Source organism: Lepisosteus oculatus, chromosome 11 (genome assembly GCF_040954835.1).
Source record: "Lepisosteus oculatus isolate fLepOcu1 chromosome 11, fLepOcu1.hap2, whole genome shotgun sequence".
Lineage (NCBI taxonomy): Eukaryota > Metazoa > Chordata > Actinopteri > Semionotiformes > Lepisosteidae > Lepisosteus > Lepisosteus oculatus.
The window spans coordinates 12,438,970-12,458,841 of record NC_090706.1 but is presented as its reverse complement, the minus strand read 5'-3'; the positions used below and the strand labels follow the sequence as shown (position 1 = coordinate 12,458,841).

At 40.1% G+C, this 19,872-nt stretch overlaps 2 protein-coding genes across 3 annotated transcripts; both read left to right on the top strand.

Moving 5' to 3' along the window:
- Window positions 1-796: 796 nt before the first annotated feature.
- LOC107077625 (uncharacterized) lies at window positions 797-8,010 on the top strand. Its single transcript, XM_069195601.1, has 10 exons — window positions 797-993; window positions 1,784-1,910; window positions 2,064-2,164; window positions 2,507-2,576; window positions 2,782-2,890; window positions 3,150-3,183; window positions 3,729-4,812; window positions 5,222-6,960; window positions 7,289-7,355; window positions 7,616-8,010. The coding sequence occupies exons 1-10, from the start codon at window positions 919-921 to the stop codon at window positions 7,732-7,734; spliced, it is 3,525 nt and encodes a 1,174-aa protein (XP_069051702.1). The 5' UTR covers window positions 797-918; the 3' UTR covers window positions 7,735-8,010.
- A 2,723-nt stretch (window positions 8,011-10,733) lies between these two features.
- meaf6 (MYST/Esa1-associated factor 6) lies at window positions 10,734-16,819 on the top strand. 2 transcript variants are annotated; one of them, XM_006631521.3, is made up of 8 exons: window positions 10,734-10,898; window positions 11,866-11,981; window positions 12,074-12,161; window positions 12,344-12,389; window positions 12,691-12,880; window positions 13,852-13,881; window positions 15,902-15,935; window positions 16,259-16,819. In XM_006631521.3, the coding sequence occupies exons 1-8, from the start codon at window positions 10,809-10,811 to the stop codon at window positions 16,265-16,267; spliced, it is 603 nt and encodes a 200-aa protein (XP_006631584.1). In that variant the 5' UTR covers window positions 10,734-10,808; the 3' UTR covers window positions 16,268-16,819. The 2 variants fall into 2 exon arrangements, with proteins under 2 accessions (XP_006631584.1, XP_015204772.1); XM_015349286.2 differs by lacking the exon at window positions 13,852-13,881.
- Window positions 16,820-19,872: the final 3,053 nt, after the last annotated feature.

Below are 19,872 nucleotides of genomic sequence, written 5' to 3'. Positions count from 1 at the left end.
TTAAGCTACTGTATAAGGAACACTACAAACTTTTTCAGAACCTTTTTCAATTTCTTAATTTTTATCGGTCTTCAACATTGAGCCTTCCTATTTTTTATTTTCTATACAACTGCAGTGTGAGGAGATGGGTGGTGTAGCCTTCATTTGACTTTGTTCCACGTAAATGACATTTGTTTCCATCAAGAGTATCATCCTATTCTTATACTGTAGTTGTTCTCCTTGTGTTTCTGAATTCCTGCTTTGTTCCCTTTCTTACACTGATTTAAATTAATCTCTGATCATTTCAAAGTTTTCACTCCTACCACGTGAATTCTTATATGGGAAATCTCATTCACTTTGCATTCAGAGGTGGCTCATGTTTATTTTAAAGGATGCATTTAGTTGAAAGAATGGATATATTGGAATTTGTAGCATTTATCATGTTAGTACAGTACTGTTTTATGGATGGATATTTAGAAACTATGTTGGCTTTCTAAACTCGTTACACAATATTAGATTTTGTTATACAAGAATTTTTGCAAATATTCTTGCTGAAGCCAAAGCTATTTATTTGCTTTCATTAAGTTGATGACTGTCACAAATTAAAACTTAAAATGTGAAACTTTGTTGAAATAACTTTCCTATTGGTTGTATCAGAAAGATAAAGTATATATACATGGCCTATACCTCGAGTGTGATGAGTGAAAAGGACATAGCTTTAATGTACAGTATGTATTCCTCGTTAGTGGTGATGACGTAATCACAACAACTGGCATGCCGTATTTGACGTCACAAAGGTTGCCATAGAACAGAAGGAACGTGGTTTTTTAAAATTACACTGCACCTGCAGCTAGCTTGGTGTAATTCCTCGCGTTTGCTCTGTGTAATTTAATATAATTCAATTAATATAAACAATTAACACACTTTATTCTGAGAAAGATGGGAAGAAGACGTCGTAGGAAAGCCCGCGGTAGAGCTCCTGCACCTGTTAAAACCGATCACATGGTTTCTGAGGTAATGCTCTCGAGGCTATGGTCGGGGCGCCGCCTCCTTCATATTACTTCAATTAAAGTAGCTTTTTACATCAAAGATTGACATTGTTTTATAGATGATGTACATATCTAGCCAGGCATGTATGAACCTGATAATCGCTGGTGAGCAGTTTTAAAACGTTAACGTTTTTCCTTGCAATTCTGTTAAGCGGAGTTACAGTAATACCAGTTACGTTCAAATAATCTTAAAAGGTTAAGATGGAAAGCAAAATACTTTTAAACTGGTTAACGTCGTTTACTTTATATTGACGAAGTTATTACGTTCAATTACGTTTTACTTATGTATACATGCAACGCTTTTAATTATTTTATCTAACACTCGGTTAATTTAATAATCAATCCTAGTCAATCCTTTAAGACACTGTTTTTCAAAATCATATATTTAATACAGTCCAAGCCTACTGGACAAAAGGGGATAGCCTGGTTTGGTGCTCTTATGTCAACTGTTATTTTTTCTGTTTAAAAAGTAATGTCACGACCGTCAGTCTTCAGCTGGAAGTGAAATGTGAATTTTTACTCAAAATCCGGCTTTTAACGAACGACTCGATCAAGTTAGTGAACGCATACTGGGCCAGCAGACAATTTAAAGATATACATGTATTTATTATATTTTAACCGTATGTGTTTTTTGTTTTTGCTATCTTCATTAACACATCGCAGACATCGAGGACGGTGGGAAGTGTAATAAAGTTTGAAATAAGCCCTCGCGTGGCGTGTTCTCATTCAGGCTGTCTCTCCTCTTCCCCTAACAGCAGGCACTTCAGGAGACAGTGGCCCCCGAGCTCAAGGCTCACCTGCAAGCTGGCGATGAACCAGCAGATCATGGGAGCGTTTCCAAGACCGGACAGGTCAGAGAAATACCCCCAGGCGCTGACCAGGGTAAGCAATAACATGCCATCTCTCCACAAGCATTTGTTCACATTTTACTTATATTGTCAATAACAGCATTCATTCTTGATACAGTTGTTCACAGTCGCAGTCACTCTCTTAGTATTTCTATGATTGCAGTTAATGAAAGGTTGTTTTTTACAGCTGATAGCAGCCCTGATGTCAGTGTTCTCAGTCCACGTGAGGAGAACATCTCTTCAGTCTGCAAACCCAGATCTCACCTGATGCTGAGCAACTTTTTATTTGTAAGTAAGACAGGGTGAAAACACAGACATTTTAAGGACCTCAACTATTAAGGACTGTGGAAAAGTGAGCATTCACAAAAGCATAATCAGTATCCTTCTTTTAGTCCTTTCCTTAAGTCAAAACTTGGAATAACCTATTCAACAATGTCCTTGGCTTCTAAAGTTCTGTCACTGAAACTGATGACTGTACTTCCAACCAACTTTGTTGGTTTTGTTATATTCAAACAATAACTGTGAACACGCAAGTGAATTTCTGAAATGTTGTTCATAGAAGCAGATGCAAACAGTGATTTATTTGCTAGCTGTTTACAGTATCTTTCTAATTTATTTGTGTAATTGCAGAGGATTTTGGAAATTGAAAATGACATGGAGACAGAGAAAGAGGCCTCAGATGTTTTTGGCAATGAAACAAGTAAGACCAGCAGAGGCAAAGAAGGGTTCAGGGCAAACGCACACTGTTATACATCCATAAAGAAAATCTGTAATCATACAAATCTTTTCCAATAATCAGAATTCACAAGTGCTTTTAGACCAGGCTGGGGTATGTTTGCCTTACTAACTGCCCTGTATTAACAGACAGAGTGAACTGAAGCAATGGATATTTCTCCTCTCTTCAGGAACAGATTCTGGCCATCTCATGTTCTTGGGAAAGATGAGCCACAGTTCATCTATAGTTGAAAGTTCAGGAATCGTCACGAAGTTCAGGAATCAGAAGCGCTCTGCTTTGTGAGTCTTTCTTCTCCGATTTTGTATGTCATTTCAGTGGGCAGATATATGGTCACGTCATGTGTTTCAGATTTTCTGAAGCAGAGGTGGGATCCTGAGTATTACCATATCCCACCATGCAGTAAAACATTAGTAAAAATATTATTTATACTTCCTTGTAATTCATCTTTATTTTTAAATGTGCAGGACTCTCTGAAGAGTTTGTCAGATTTTAAAGTAATTTTGCACTGATCAAAATCTATTGCTTATGTTTTTACAGAGAAAGGAAGATAGTAAAGGACATAAGAGGAATAGTGAGTATATATGAGTATAAATTATTTGGGGCAAAACAATCATAATGATGAGTAGTGTGCTTTGGATACTGCATCACTATCAGTATGATAAATACACCCAATATACTGAGGTTGTCTACTTAGTGTGGAGGATATGACATGATGTCAATCTGGTAGAGAATTTGCTGTACTGAGCACTAGTGACTGTGCTCTACAGGCAGCTTTTTGGCAAATGCCGCCATCTAGTGAAACAAGTACACAACAGCACCTGGTACCTCCTTTCTGGGGGTAACTTGAGAGATTTTTTAAAGATATCTCATAAAACTAAGGGAGACTGGTCACCTCTGGTATCCCATACTGGTAGCTGCTTCAGTAACATTAACTTGACTCAGAGACTAACAGACCTGATTCAACTGTTTTTCAGATTTCAGAATGTATACAATTCTACTGTAACAATGTATTAAAGTTGTTTTGCGTATCCTAATAATAAAAAAGTGGGGACCCATTTAGTGTATTTCTGTTCAATTAAGGACTTGTTTGTCTTGTATTTGTCTTTTTTTAAATAGGTTACAAATGAGGGGCAGAACCTCATTTTGCAAATTATAACAACAAGAATGGAGAGAGTGAGCCACAGGCCGATCCATGCCATTCCACAGCTTGGAGAGGAACAGTGCTCCCAGAAAGTGCTGTATATGGAGGCGTCCCCATGCAACTCCAAAGTCTTGTTTAGCCCCTTGCTGAGCAACTTGTTTCCCTGCAGTGAGTTCACTCACTTCGATGCCTTGGGGCAGGCCAGGAAGAAGACACCTCTATGGCTGGATCCAGTCTCTAAATCCATAAAAAACCCCATGTGTCAAGACTCGTGTGAGAGAAAGGACAGGGAGGTAGCACTGCACCCATCCCACCAAGTCCAGCGCTATCTCACACACTGCAATTCAGTTTTGGAGCTGGATGAGCCCCTTTCCCATTCAATCACATCAGTCCTGCCTGCGAAATCTGAGGTGAGGGCTCAGAAAGTCAGAATGAACAAGAAACCAGTCAAAGCTCTCACCTTAGAGAATCTGGTGATCAAGCCTCAGTTCAGGTGCGTAGACATGGCTGTCCAAAAAATGGCTGTAGAGGAATTTTCCCTTGAAGGCCAGGGGACTGGAAGAGAGATTCAGAAATGCTTTTCATCATCGCAAGCACCATCAAAGTCAGCACAGACTTCAGGAGTGCATTCTTCAATGATTGTAAGGGCAGTGACCACTAGCGTTGCCAATGAAAGGGACAGGACCTTTGCCTACAATCCAATAAATACTCCATGCTCTTCCAGAATAACCTTGATCACACTCAGCAGATCTCCTCAGATCTTCACCCTGAAGATTGAGAATTTGGATGGGAAGCCGACAGCGCAATTCCCTAACCACTCACGATACATCACTTTCAAGGTGAACAAGGGATGGAATTGCACTCCTCATAGCACGAGCGAAAGCAGATTGCTATATCTGAAATCCCTGCCTGATGAAGAGAACAGCCTGCTGGAGACAAAAAAACATCCATCCCCCAGTTCACTGGTTTACAATGACAGCCTGATGATGAAATCCTTCATAGGATCTCAGATGACTGTTATCACCTCTACAACTAAAGTGTTGTACATTGATCATCAAGGTGAGTATTCAGTTGCCTGCACATTCAATATTCTTGTCAGAGTATATGAATATTGGGTATTTCTTTTCTTGCTTAATTGGACCAACTTGTATTATTTATTTAATAGACTGTATGTTAATCAAAAGCAGGCCATTATTGTCGGGTTATTCATGGTAAAGTTACCCTGCTCATTGGTATAGTAGTAGTGTCCCATGTGGAAATAGCCACTATAATCACTATTACACACTATTACGCTCTTGAAAAGTAGGCTTGTTTGTCTGTTTTTTACAGAATAGATAAATTGCAAATTCTACTTTAGCGCCATTAAGTTAAAGCAATCTTAGGAGATGTAAAGCTTCTGAATTTGAGTTCTTGTTCTCACTCCAAATTGAACATCTTTTTGTGAACACAAACCATTTCTCTCTTACAGACCTCAGGCAGGCAGGCGTGCCCTCTATAGAAGGGGTGTCCGCCAAAGAGGACGCCTGTGCAAAAGGGGTTCAGTATGCAGAGAGTCCCCAAACCGTATGTGTACAGGATGAGGACTTTTCCGGAACCAGAATGTCTTGTGAAGTGGTCGACAGCAAACAGACATGCAGAGACCCCACTGAAACAGGAATGAGAGTTGCTGATAAAGAGAGCTCTTTTGAGATGGTGGTGAGACCCAAACTATTTTTGAAGGACTTGGGAGAATCAGCTAAGGGCCAGTCCAGATCGGGCAAAACAATTCCAAATCATTTCCAAAATATATGTGTCCCACTTCTTCAGCAGCAACTGAAGTCTAACAATAGCAGGGAAAATTCTTCATCCTCCTGTTCCCCCACACATGAAGTGGTCAAATTCAGTGGCCAAAGCTGTGCAGCGGCACCATCGGTGGCCTCTTCAGAGTGCCTCGCTGTGTGTTCTGAAACAGTGAAAGAAATTATCTCCACACTGCTCTTGGAGATAGTCCCAAATGTGTGTAGAGGAGGAAGCCCATGGTATGTGTGTGAACATACACACCTGATCCACTCTCTGTTCAATTATGTGGTGAAGCGGCTGTCTGCTGTCCCAGGGTTGACGGTCTGCGAGAAGAAAGAAGAAAGCAATGTCTTCTGTCAATCCGGGACCATCAGTGAGATTGTACACAGTGTTCTCAAACAACTGGAGAGGGATTATGATTCCATGTACATTATCCAGCTTGCAGTAGCTGCCAAGAATGAGGTGGTTCTCAACAGCGCTGCACTGCTTGTGGTTAAAGAGATTTTACAACTAAAACAAAATAAGTCTGTGATTGCCCACCAGAAGTCTTCTACCAATATGAGCACAAAACACCCTACTGATCCTCCTTCCATATCCTTGCCCTTAGGTTTAGTAGAGGAAGTAGTATCGTGCCTTTTGCTGAAAATAGATCCTGAGTTTTCAAATTCACTGGATCCCTCTTCCAAGCCAGATGGGCTGCCAAGGCTTCAGTTTAGCCAGATGGGCTTGCATATGATTTACCAAACTTTGGCTGCACAGATGAATGCCCCTGGGGTGTCTGTAGTCCAAGAGGAGGGACACAACACCACCTTTCCACCACCTGACAAGATTAAAAATGCTGTGAGCTGCATTTACAGAGAACTTGTCCAGAGAATGGGCTCAAAGTTTGACCTTCAGTTAGCAGTGGCTTCCCAAAGCCCGGCTGTGTTCAAAATGATGATAGCACATGTGACCCGCGAAGTCTTAAAAATGCTGGTTTCAGGGAGCGAATGTTCCAGTCCGTGTATCCTTTCCTCGGGGCCTGCTGGCACTTTTGACCTGGACCCAAAGGAATCTGAGATGAGCTGTGACAGAGGCACAGAAGAACTACCTTCTGAAAAAAGCTGCTGCACAGCTGTGAAGGAGGCTGTAGAAATACATGAAAGCTGTCTGCAACCTACCAGCCGTAGTGAACTTTCTAAATCAGACACCTTTTCCTCCACAAACCTGAAGAGTCACTCTGGCCAGAAAGCCTCCTGTCAAGTGGGTTCTGCAGCTGTCGATGTTGCCCTGGATTCAGTAGCCTTTCACAGTGCAGCTCCAGGCTCCGTCCCAGCTCTAAAGGAGAACAGCTCAGGCTATGCCATGGCTGCTGAACCACTGTCGTTCCGGGAGAGAGCAAGAGATGAAAAGAGAAAGCCTGGAAAAATGAAGGAGGAGGCCAAAAAGGTAAGCACAGTCATTGTTTTTCTTTGCCCTTGTGCACAAGCCATCCTTCGGATACAATAGGCTGTTCCTCAGAAAGTTTATGATGATCTGAACTTTAAAAAGGACTATAACATTTTGTTGGCAGCATGTGGAGAAGCTGCAGACACAGTATAAAAAAGTTTTTGAAGTTTTACATTTCTCTACTTAACTACCCAAATGGCACACCCCAGTAACTGATGCATAGCCCCGTAGTATTGAGGACTTTTGGGTAGGAACTTAATACAAAGAGCTTTTCCTGGTATTGCTTGTGTTGGAATAATCTAACCTCATGTTCTTTGTCTATACACAGGCCAGCCAGAAATCTCTGAGCCTTGATAAAGGAACACAATATAGTGAGGCTGAGGGCCACCAAGCAGGTGAGTCCCCCAGAAATGATAGCATGTTCCACCCGGTCATTTACAGATAAATGGAGATTGCTCATCATTCTATGGAATGTTCTCTTTTTGTTTAAAAATCGATGTTGTTATTGTGGAACTTAACAACACTATAACAACTGAATGAGTGAACTGATGTTTTTAAAGTGCATTAATGATTTTTTTATTTTCAGCATAAACACTCAAGCTTTCTATTGAGCAAAATGTTAATATGGAAGAAATGTTCTGCTCTCTCTTTTCAGATTCTCCATCTCCTGCAGTGGAAACTAAAAAGTCCAAGAAGAAACGTAAAAACGTCTTTAAATTATTCTCACAGGCAATGAGGAAACTGGTTTGTGTGAAGCCAGTGTTGGATGATTGATCTTCACAAGAAGTCGTATTTTAATATATACAATATTTTAGCATTTTTAGGAAACAAAATCCATTTTTAAAATTTAAAGTCACGGAATGAAAGAATGGGTGTGAGGCAGCAGGAGTCAATGGCCCAACGTCATCAGCATGACCAGAGTCATTAAGGACAATCTTTCAACCAGATGTTTGAAGCAGCTTACAATGATCCGTACATGGTGTATACTGTGTTGGGTAGGCAGTAATATATATTGTAATTGGTACGTAATAAAAAGGGATTTATGAAGTATGACTGTCTTGTGTGGTTTGTTGGTGCAGTCTTGGTTCTGGGAGATATATATCTATCCTTTTGCAAGAGAAAAGGGTCCTAACATCCTTTAAAATTGTTAGAAGGCGTAGTTGGCTATAAAAGCAATCAAGGTTTCTGCATTGAAGGTTCACCATGTGTGACACTAAAGCATGCCTTTGTATTGCGGTAGGAAACTCATGTGAACACAGAGAGAACATGAGTAAAAGCCAGGCAGATAGCAGCCCAGGTGTGGGACAATTTGAAACATAAAGAAAATGGTTCTCTCACCACTGATCGCAGTTATATTAATGAGCAATTTTAACACAGGATTACTTACCTGTTATGTCGACATGCAGTGTTGGTTCATGTGACACTGTCGTGGTAATATGGGGATACCGGGGTCTGGCACAAAGTGGGTCTTGATGGCTCACTCCCTCCCGGGTTCTCTGCACGACAAGACAGAAGTGCTCGTGGGTGAGAGAGAGGTCTTAGCCTGCGTTTGGGCACATGAAAGGTGGGACATGTACCTGGCCATACATGCAGACAGACCACCAGGCACTTACAACACTGCTCTCTACAACAGGCACTGGCCACCCTAAGCCACAGCCTCTCTTCAGGAACTTCAGCAGACCTCAGGACAGGACCCAGTTCTTTCCCAGCTCCACACTTCCATATACTCGGAGTGGCCCTCCAAGGTCTCCACTGACCTGAGCCCCTTCCATCATGTTAAAGATGAGCTCTCCTGCTGGAATGAGTCATGTGTCATTTGGGGCACCTGTGCTGTTATTCCTGCCTGCCTTTAGGTGCGAGTGTTGCAGATGGCACACGAGGGCCACTTGGGAATAGTCAAAGTCAAACAGCAGTGTCTGGATCTGGTTTTGTGGCCAGGAAATGACAGAGACATCGAAACACTTGTCAGGTACTGTGAAGCCTTCCTCCTGGGACAGTAGGAAGTAGGAAAACAGAGAGCCCCGCACCACATCCTCTCCAGCCCCCAGACTGGCCATCCGAGCCCTGGGATCTTCTCCAGCTGGACATCTGTGGGGAGCTGCATGGTGTCTTTCCCCATCACAGTTTCTTCATCATGGTTTCTAATTTGCTCTTGAAATGACTGGAAGTGGCCTCCACTAGATCGGTCACCACTCAGGCAGTCATTGACTTCCTGGATTCCCCCTCTGCCCACTCTGGTTTTCCAACCAACATCACCAACGACAATGGGCCGCCATTTGTGTCCACTGAGTTTGGCTGACCAGGACATACGACACACTCGTAAGGGCCTTATACAACCCAACGGCAATCAGTGGGGTGAACGACTGAATCAGACAGTCAAAAATGGCATCAGGGCCCAACTAGCACAGGCCTGCTCCTTCCCAACTGTGTTCCTCCGCACCCTGCTCCACTATTGGACTACGGCCACAGAACTGGCCATTATACAATATAAGAAGCCCAAAGTCTCTGAAAAAAAAGTGCTTAAATGAGCAAATTTTCACTGTCTAAGACGTGTGGGAATGCTAACCCTAACCCTAGCTGGGGTTTCAACAAAGCAATCCTGCAATTTGTTCTTAAAGCCCTTCAGTCATCAGATTTGAAAATGTTTCCCAAACCAAAAAATATGAGTCTTAACCAAACCAAACCACTGAAAAAGGCCATTGGAGACTTGTATTCTTCAATAATGTGTCTTCTTTAGGTACATTTTCAATCTGTGGAATGGATGGTTTTGATACAAGCATGCGTTTCAGGTCAGTTTAGGGGTTGGTTTACAAGAGCTATTAAGTGTTGACCCAATTTTTACATCTACTGTATACAGAAAATTCAAGGTACTTAACCCTCACGAACATTTTGATCTTACTGTTTTATCTTTTATGTGTATTCCTATCTTACTTCCCAAACTTTTTTTTTACGATTCTCAAATAACAAGTTTCGTAATATATGCCAAAACTACCTAAAAAGCAAAAATTTAATAAATAATGCATTTGCCATTAGAAAATCTTGGTATCTTTACACTTGAAACATAGATTTCCAGAATTCCAGCATGATAAAGGTATTTTTACTGGGTGGGTAGTCTTTGACTGAGCAATGTAGCATTATAGGAATAAGTAAAAAAAGAGTATAAATGCACTCACAGGTGAAAGTTTCTGCTCTTCCCAAGTGTGAAACTTACCTGTGACATTGAGTCTTAAATACAACATTGAGAAGAACTATTGAGACTTGACGTCTGATTGTATATGTATTTATTTCTTAGCAGTCATCCAGATTGAGATACTACATATGAGATTTACATTAGGTAAGGAGAAGGAACAATCACGTATTCTCAAGAAGAATAAATGTAAATGAATTTTAGGCTATTTTTAATCTGCAAGAACAATCTATGAATAGTTTCAGACAAAATGAAATACTGTATAAAGAGTATACAAAGCAGTCATGAAAAGAACCTGACGTGAATAAAGACCATAAAGGAAATCACGCTTTCAGCTGAGAATTAAGAACAATGCGATTTGGATGAAAATGAATAAAGGGAAAGATGAAAAAACATTTTAGTCATTTTATTTTGTTAACTGTTTGTAATGATAATATTCTACCGTTTAGTGATAGTTTTTAATGTAAATATCTGCGGGTGCAGGAATAATGAATGGTTTTCTCTTAATCGAAGGTGTGACCATCAGCCAGATCTGACGTAGATACTCACGTGTTCGCAGGTGGAACGCCCCCTTGTGGTTAATTCGTCACAGCACAGGTAGTGTCGGGCGTTTTGCTGCCGTTACGCGCTTTGTTTCTCCTATCCGCTCCGAAAATCCAACATGGCGATGCACACCAAAGTAACTCCTCCGCAGATTCCAGATACACGCAGGGAGCTGTCGGAGCTGGTGAAGAGGAAACAGGAGCTCGCGGTAAATCCTTTTTTTTACATTACCGTCTTTTAAACCGTTTTTCGAGTCGCCATTGATCTGGGTAAATGTGTAATTTTGCTAGAGTGTTCTAAGCAAAACGTCATGTTTACAGGCGTATGTTGCTGCACTTGTATTGCGTTCGTTTGAGGAACGTACGTAACCGACCTTAGTGAATAGCAGCTCCGTCTTGTGCCAAAGAAGTGCCGGGTGTAGAGGCCGTGCACTCCGGTTAGCAGATTTAGGAAAATCCGTTTATTGTAAGGCTTAGAGGCCTTTTCTACACCGCTAATGTTAGTTCCTGGCGTGAAGGAAGGGGACTCAAGTCTCGGTTCTGTGCTTTGGATGTAGGCTTGTTTAAGAAATAATTAACGGCTTTCAGCAGATTAAACGATGACTTCAAGCATTCAATTTGGGAATTTAGTTGTTACGATACATAGTAAGGTGATGTTAGCATCGGATATAGCAGCTTTGCTTGGTGTGTGTGGTAATGAGGTCGGCATCATTTGATATCGCATCATCCTGACAATTTTAAGTATAACACGGCATTTACCTCAATGTAAACTAGTTACCTTGGTGCATAAATGAAATAGCACTTCATAGCGACTAATGCATCATGTCACAGACGAATGAACGACGAGGAATCTTGTTACATGAGAAATTCCAGATCTTTTTAGAATTATGCAACATTGAATGGCTCTCTAGTCGCGTTGTCAAACCCGATACCTTGGATTCTTTCAATAAACGACAGGATGAGGTCGGATCAACAGCCTGCTAACAATCAAACACGCTAGACGAGAGAGGAAACCCTTCTCCCGAGGAATGTTATCTTCTGCTTACACCCAACCCCAAATATAACGACATTGCGTGGATTTCAGTAGCCCTTAGCTTATATTGCCCCGCTGGAGGGTTGCTGTGGAATTGTAAGACGCACATTAGCTGGCGCTCATTTCCCGCCCCGATCCTGCAGGAGACGCTGGCGAACCTGGAGAGACAAATCTATGCGTTTGAAGGCAGCTACCTGGAAGACACTCAAATGTATGGCAACATCATAAGAGGATGGGATCGGTACCTAACCAACCAGAAGTAAGATCGGTTCAAGTCTTTCTTCCGATAGCGATTTTGTGCTAAGCTTGGCTTTGCGTCACTTTTTTAATACCTTTTAACCTCTGTTGCAGAAATTCCAACAGCAAAAATGACAGAAGGAACAGAAAGTTCAAAGAAGCAGAGCGGCTCTTTAGCAAATCATCTGTCACATCCGTCGCAGTAAGTTAAACGCTTGTATTTCATATGAAGTTAGCAAACTCGTCAGGTTTCTTTAAACGTAGATGGAACATACTTCATATATTGACGAGATGTTAAGCCTCTTGTGAAATAAAGTGATGGAATTTGTTTGAGTTCTTAACATTTCATGCTTTTAACGTTTGTTGTCCCTGTTTCTTTTCCAGGCGGTTAGTGCTCTAGGAGGAATACAGGACCAACTTATAGAAAAAAGTAGGCATTATATTTCTGTCCTTGTGCTCTTCACAGTCATCATTCCTATCTGTAAACACGACTCGGTAGACATCAAGGATATTTGTCATTTTCATTAACACAAAATGCACAGCTACAAGTTAGATAAGTCTAGATCGTTCCTATTTGATTTCTGTCAGACCAGCCAGCAGTAATTCTGTGAAGCTCTTTTCCGGGTTCCAGAGGAATTTGTCTTGCCCTGTAAATGTCATGGGAGCCCCTGTGGTGTGGTGATGTGCATTGCTGCTTCACAGTAAGGATTTCCTTAATTTTCTCCCATCAGGGGAGCCAGGCAGTGGAACGGAGAGTGACAATTCCCCGGATTTCCAGAACCAGGAGAACGAGCCCAGCCAGGAGGACACGGAGGATATGGATGGGCCCTTGCAGGGGATGAAGCCCCAGAAGGCTGCCTCGTCCTCTTCTGGCAGTCACCATGGCAACCACAAGAAGAGGAAAAACAAAAACCGGCACAGGTATCCACTTGTGATGTGTTAAAACTTTTGTTTCACTTAAGCTACAGTTAATGTGATCATTGTAATGGAGCTTTTGCACAGTGAGACCGGTTTCGCAAAGGTCATGCAGGGAGAGTGTGGAGAAAGAGCTAAAACTTTCTGTCAGAATTATTTAATTGTTTAGAAAGCGCAGACTTTAACTTTGTCACAGACATTTGGCAATAATTTGAGCATATTTATTTTTTACGTTTGAAAACGTAGTATTCAGTGTGTTCTATGAATGCTTCAAAACCAAAATTGCGAAGTCTTTTTTTCATGTAAATTTTATATGTTCTTAAAATTATTTGCAGCAAGACATGACCTTCACCCCTACTGTAAGCAGTCAGAGGATTAGTTGAATGTTGAATTACTTGCTGAAATAATTTGACGTATAAGTACTGGCAAAGGTTCTGAACAAAAACGCACATGGGTCAAAGTATTAGGAACCCCCAAACAATGCCATCCACCAGGCATTCAACTCTGCTGTGTGAACCCTGCTAACATTAAAATCTGCTTGAACAAGACATGGCATGTATTCTGATCTTGTCCGGTATCCCATTCTTCACCTGCTTTGCCTTCAGCCAGGATTGTCAGACTGAAGCGTGGGATTATAATGCACCAGCCCTTTTTACATCTGGGCATTGCCCTGGCCAGTGGGTATAGCCATGCATGTCCTGAGACCAAGTGCATACTCCTTTAACTAGGGGTTCATAATATTTTGGCCAGTGAATATGATAAATACATAGATGTACATTGTTGTTACAGTATACAGTTGAGGAGATGATTTAACAAATAAATTAACGACTTACTAGTGATCCTTAACTTAAATACCTTTTGTTTCTCTTATCCGAAACTCTAGAAATGAATCTTGCGGAAGCGTTACCAGGTCAACCAAACAATTAATAGTGTATTAATTGTATACTGCTTTTTCCCTTCTTAATGCTGCCTTTCAGCCCGTCTGGCATGTTTGATTATGACTTTGAGTAAGTTCGAATTTTAATCTCCTTGTGCTGTGGTTCTTGTGTAGTGTAGTTTTTGTCTTTGTGAAGCCATCCCACTGTTCAAGTTATTGTGCATACATTACTGTAGACAGCATACCCTTTTTCTTAAACATTGTGAAGGGAGAATTTATTTTAGTCTGCTTCTGAAAGAAAAATAGTTGAAAGCCAGCAATATATAAATGCTTTGTGTGATGCAGCTTTTCATGCAGTGCTGACACTTGCACACTTCTGAAAAAAATTCAGCTAACTGCTAATGAAAGTCTACTTGAACTATTACAGAACTTTACTAGAACCAGCTCCTTAATTAGTAATCAGCAGGATTCATTCAGCAATTAATATTTTGGTTGTTTAGAATTCCTGTTGTGGAGATGATTGATGGGCCCTTTGTTTTGAGTAGCCCTCTACTAAGGAAAGGTGAGAAAGTTATAATTGCCAATTGTATACTGAGCATCAAAAGAAACTTTTTCCTTCTGTATTTTTAGAAAAATAAAGTATCCATACTTCAGATAGAGTTGTTTTGGTGATTGTTTTAACAATGACCTTGATAAACAGGTAGTTTACAATTCTGTAAGTATAATACATTTTCCCGTTAGTGAGAGTTGATGACAGAGGCGATTAATTGATTTAAGCCTGGCAAGTCTGGTGAAAATCACTACCTTTGTTTCACTGATTTGTGTGGACCTGGACAGTCACTCCATCAGCATGTGGTTATTTGCCTTTTTGGATGATCACAGCAAACAGCTTCTAACCTCTTAAGACATTTAGAGCCAAATGCTACCTATCAATGATATGTCACCGTGAGGAGACCACAGGTCGAAACACATTGTCAAAGGCGATGGTGATGCCTTAGTGTGATGATCCAGACAAGATTGTTGTTACAGAGTTATACCGGTAGTGACAGATTGCAGCCTGACTGCATGGCACTACAGTGATCAGGTTCTGGGACCTCACACATCCTCATGCTGCTAGTGTAATAATGACTTTCTTGTGAATTGCACTCTTATACAGGGTACCCTGCTAATGTCAGACTTGAACTCCATTGAACGTTTATGTGGTGAGCAGAAATGTGTGGGATCTAGGGCTCAGAAACCAGTGAAAAGATGCATGTTCGTCCAGGTTCTGCTAGATGATTGGGACTACTGAGAGTGTAATGCAAGAGAAGAGAATGCATCTGAATGGTAGGAAGCATGAGTCACAGATATGTAACTTGTGCTGCTTTCAACAGTGGTCAAATATGCCTCTAGCTGGTGATATTCACAGTACATCGTCTTGCAGTATCATTTGATCACAAAAGTTAACCCACTTAATGAATTTACCTGTGCTAGGTCTGTTTAGTGCATATGCTACAAAAAAGATTGTGAGTTTGTAGAAATTACTAGTAGTTTCTTTTGTTGCTCAATATATTGTTGAAAAGATCATTTCCATTAAAGGGGGTAGGGAGTGCAATATCATAAAATATAAATCACCAAGCACAACATTTCCTCTTAGCATTCAGATATTGTGGCATTTGCTTTGTGTTCTGGAGCTCAGTTTTCAAGAGTTACTATAAAATTCTGAGATCAGGAAAGGGCCATCCCATGGGGTATATCTCTCATGCATTCATGCACCTCATGGTGAATTTTCCAGTGAATGCTTCCTACAGATCTCAACGTAGTGTTTACATTTTAGTGGGTATGCTCTGAGTAACAAATGCCTTGAGGTGTGAAATTGTTCTGCAGCAAACATGGAAAAATAATTTTGAAAATTAGCTTTGATTGTTTTTCTGCTGACTGCTGAGTTTCCATAATGTGCAGTGTTTAAGAAACAGGCTTCATCCCAGCTGTCTTGAATCAGGCCATTTCTTCACACACTTTATACCTGTCCATCCCAAACGCATGGTTTTCATTGTTAGCCTTGTTGATATGCGTAAAAGGTGAGCGAGGTGCTCATTTTTTTTGTGCTGACCAGCCATACTCTGCTTTATTTCATAGATTAAAATATTTAAAACTTCTTTTCGTTCTAGAATTGATCTGAAGATGAATAAGAAACCGAGAGCTGTAAGTTATCAGTTTTCCTTTTGCTTTATCTTCAGTTTGAAGAATTAAAACCTATGTAGTGTGAAAACTTAGCTGCAATTAGTCTTGTTTCACAGTAGTTCAAAACTTCATGAAACCTATCCAAGTAAAATTAAAAATATTCAGCTAAAAGTGATCTTTCTTTCCTTGCAGGATAAGATGCATCACATTTTGTAGTTATGTTAAAAAAAAACATCCAGGTTGAATTCTCATTACATTTGTGAGCTGTTAGTACATTTACCAGCTGATCTTTGGTAATTGGAAAGCTATCCAGCTTATTCTTTATTTCTCTTGCTCTTTGACAGGACTATTGAAGGGTTCCAGACCAGTCGCATGTTATAGTGGACGTACAGCGAAGGCATACCGTGTCTTGGATTCACAGGCATTGTCAGAAGCTATAGTGTGAAAAATGTTCACAAAGTAATGGAGCAAATGTTTCGACTACCTTCTCCTAGCTACTGTTTCCAATGATAAATTCCTGTTTTTTTTACAGTACAAGTGCATTGTGTAAATGGCCCTTGTATTTTTTTTATTGATAATGCAGGAGGAAGGATTGTGAGGTACATAGTTCTGTATGTGCCAAAGCTTCAGCACAGACTTGGGTCCCAAAGTAACTGCATTGTGGGAAGACGCATAAAGCATGTAGAATGGGAGAGTTTTTGTTTCAAAATTGTTCCCACATCATGAACACCTAGTTTTCATCAAAATTATTTGGCTGCTGCAGTTTAGACCTGCAATTCTAATTTTATTTTTTTTGTTGTGTAATTGTTCCTTAATCTACATGCAATGTTATTTTTTCTTTGGAGTTTTTTGTACAATTAAGAGTTTAACATTTGTAAGAAAAATAAAAATATGAAATGTCATAAGCTTTCAGTTTTATTACAAAACGAGTGTGTTTGAAGAACCCTGCAGCATTTATCTCCTTAAGGAGGTGTTTAAGTCATTTTGCTTGTTGTGTAGTTTAGTATATAGAATCTAGCATTTCTTCTATATCTGGGTGTATTTTATCCAGTTGGATCAGAGCACAAGGAGGCTCAACACTGTTCTCAGTCTGAGACCAACTTCCGAATGTGCTACACAGGGTCCCAGCCAGACTTGGGACAGAAATGTAAAAACCACAAAACCAAAAAAGTAACAAGATTAAAACTGCAAAACTGAATTTGTTCTGAAATTGTCACATGAATGCTGGTCTGTGTGTAAAACACTGGAACCATTGATTCTCTGACTAGCTAGATAATACAGAATCCAACAGGTTTTACTTTTGCACTTCAATAACAAAGGTGATCAGTTGCAGAATCAGGATGCACCAAACTTCAGTACATAAGAATAAAGACAAGGCAAGCTTATTGTGGAGAACAAGAAAAATCCGATCAACAGAAGTTTCGTCAAATTGGAGGAAGTAGTTATCGTGCCCTATAACTATGCTTGAATCGGGTCTGCTCACAGTTTTTTGTCTTTGGGCCTGAAGCGGTTCAGTTCCTCTAACTGGTCTGTTATGAAATTGGCTTTAAAGTCAAGGATTTACCTTGTACGTTTTGAACCAATTTGAGCACCGCAATTTCCACGCCTTCTGTTTGCTTTTAAACGGTTAACAAGCCACAGGCTTGTAATAGTGATTTACGATGTTAAATTCATCAGCGTAACTAGAAAAAAAACGTTTTTCTTGCAGTCTTCATGTGAACCACTAGAGGGAGCTAAAGGATGTTATAATATAGGACTTCTACCCTAAATTATTAGTAGTCTTAACGCAGAGTAATGTTATCTTTTTAGAATGCGATTAGTTTTACATTTACTTATTGTTACATTGTTGAGATGTTTTGCACAAAACAATCACACTTTATTATTTGCAGCAGTTAGTGTGGTTGTCGAAAGAAAACTTAAAAATACACAATCTTTCCATCTCTTTTGTATCTGTTTAATGGAATTCAGGGTCGCTGTGGAGCCAGAGCCTATTTCAGTAAATATTTCTAAAAGTTTCTTTATAAATGTGCTGGAATTGCTTTCCATGCTTTCAGTAAAGCTGAAAGATTTCTCAGTATGAGAGTATAATACAATAATTGGAATGATAATATGAAATAAGTGACAGTTGGCAGTTTTTTGTTTGGAATTACAGTACATGGAGATTTCCTGCTTGCTCAGGAGGATCTTGATACAGGCTGGCTGCTGAAGTACATTTTTAAACCTGTTAAAGTGTAACTGTTAAGAACAGCTGTTTTCACTAGGATCTTTGACAAGTTAATGGATAATTAATTAACCTTCCACTTCACACCTAAAAGTAAGCAGAATCAGGGTCTGGCAGTCTTGCAATTTAGAAGCCTGGTGACATGTGAGTCACTGTCTGCCTGTGTGACTCGTTTATGTTCCCTGTAGGCGAAACATAAAGTTTCTATTGATTCACTGTTTCAGTGAAAGAAGCATACTTCACAGACAAACCTGTAAGCCAGGGGAATTGAGTTCTGAGTGCCGGGTCAGCAAGGCAAAATGACTTCACTTGCTGTAGTCCAGAAAACCCAGCTTAATAAATCAATACCTGGCCAAGAAGATTTTCTATATTTTAGATAAGAAACATTAGCTCAATGAGTAACATTTTTTGTAATCCAGACGATCAGTGATCAAGTGATGTCTTCTGTGTGCTTCCAAAGAAAAACAAGCACTTGCCTTTTTAGCTTGTCTCCTACAGAGTAGCACACCCTGGGTGCCTTTTATCATTGTTACTGAATAGTGTCACAGTAGCTCAAAATGGAGTTGTATGTTTGCATGTGTCCCCACTTTCTCTTGGGTTTTCTTTGGGTGCTCCAGTTTCCTCCCACAGCTTAAAGACACACGGGTAGATTTAATCGGCTTCTGAAAAAATTGGCTCCACCCACGTCTGTGTTTGCGTCGGCTTAACCTGCGATGGGCTGGTGTGCCATTCAGGGTCTATCCTGCCTTGTACCCCTTGCCTGCCAGGATAGGCCCCTTGTCCCAGTATTGGTTAAAGTGTTTAGAAAATGGATGGATGTTTCACAGTGCTCCTTTCATAAGATGTTTGTCATGATCAGTTGTTTTCTGTAGTTCTAGCTTCAAGTGGTACTTCTGTACAATATCAAAGCCTTACTTGGTCAGGATGGGGTTTGATATTAAAAGGGGATAACATCTGCTTCAGAGTAAACACTGTTTTGCACAAAAGCTTGAAGCAATCTAAATTATCCTCTAGATGTTTTTTTCTTCTTACTTAACAGAAGTTGTTTAAAGTACTTAATGAATAAAAACAACTTTTCACAGTGCGGATGTTCTCAGATTATCAGAATTGTTATTTTTCACAAATTTAACATGACTCCTAATTAGTCGATACACACTGGAGGATTAGGGTCACATCTGAGGAAATGGATGAAGTGCTTGGAGATAAGAAAGGCCATCAATGATTTTAAGATAGGAGAGAGAAAAAAATCCTAGACTTCTTCTGAATTATGCTTGCTTTCTGGTGTATATTTATGGAGTGAGCAATTAATGCTTTACAGAACAATTGATTTTGAGTATTGGGGAAAATGCTGTTTTTAAACAGAAAGCCATGCAGGACCAGATTTTGTGAAAGAACACATGTAAACTGTTAGCTTAATTTTCTCTTCGTTCCTGGTTCTGATGCACTAAACCCAAAAACTGTGGTCTGTAAGTAATTTGAATACATTGCTTTTGGCACAAAATTATTTGTAATTGTTCTCAGACATATGCTTTACATTTAATGTTTTGAGGTTTTTGCTGTGAACTATTTTTAATGAAACTCAAATACGATTACCAGCAGCTGACTGATAACAGATATACTGTATCCCGTTTATTACCATAAATACTTGAGCTCATACAGATGATACAGAACTGGTAATAAGTTACAGAAGAAGATGTAACTGTCATTTTACATGGCAGGTTATGTTTTATGATGTTT

Excerpts from the sequence above, each read along its gene's own strand:
- LOC107077625 (XM_069195601.1), top strand. The coding sequence starts at position 919 with ATGGGAAGAAGACGTCGTAGGAAAGCCCGCGGTAGAGCTCCTGCACCT. Across the intron at positions 1,911-2,063 it reads ACCCCCAGGCGCTGACCAGG|CTGATAGCAGCCCTGATGTC; the intron begins GTAAGCAATAAC and ends TGTTTTTTACAG. Across the intron at positions 4,813-5,221 it reads GTTGTACATTGATCATCAAG|ACCTCAGGCAGGCAGGCGTG; the intron begins GTGAGTATTCAG and ends TCTCTCTTACAG.
- meaf6 (XM_006631521.3), top strand. The coding sequence starts at position 10,809 with ATGGCGATGCACACCAAAGTAACTCCTCCGCAGATTCCAGATACACGC. Across the intron at positions 11,982-12,073 it reads CGGTACCTAACCAACCAGAA|AAATTCCAACAGCAAAAATG; the intron begins GTAAGATCGGTT and ends CCTCTGTTGCAG. Across the intron at positions 12,162-12,343 it reads CATCTGTCACATCCGTCGCA|GCGGTTAGTGCTCTAGGAGG; the intron begins GTAAGTTAAACG and ends TTTCTTTTCCAG.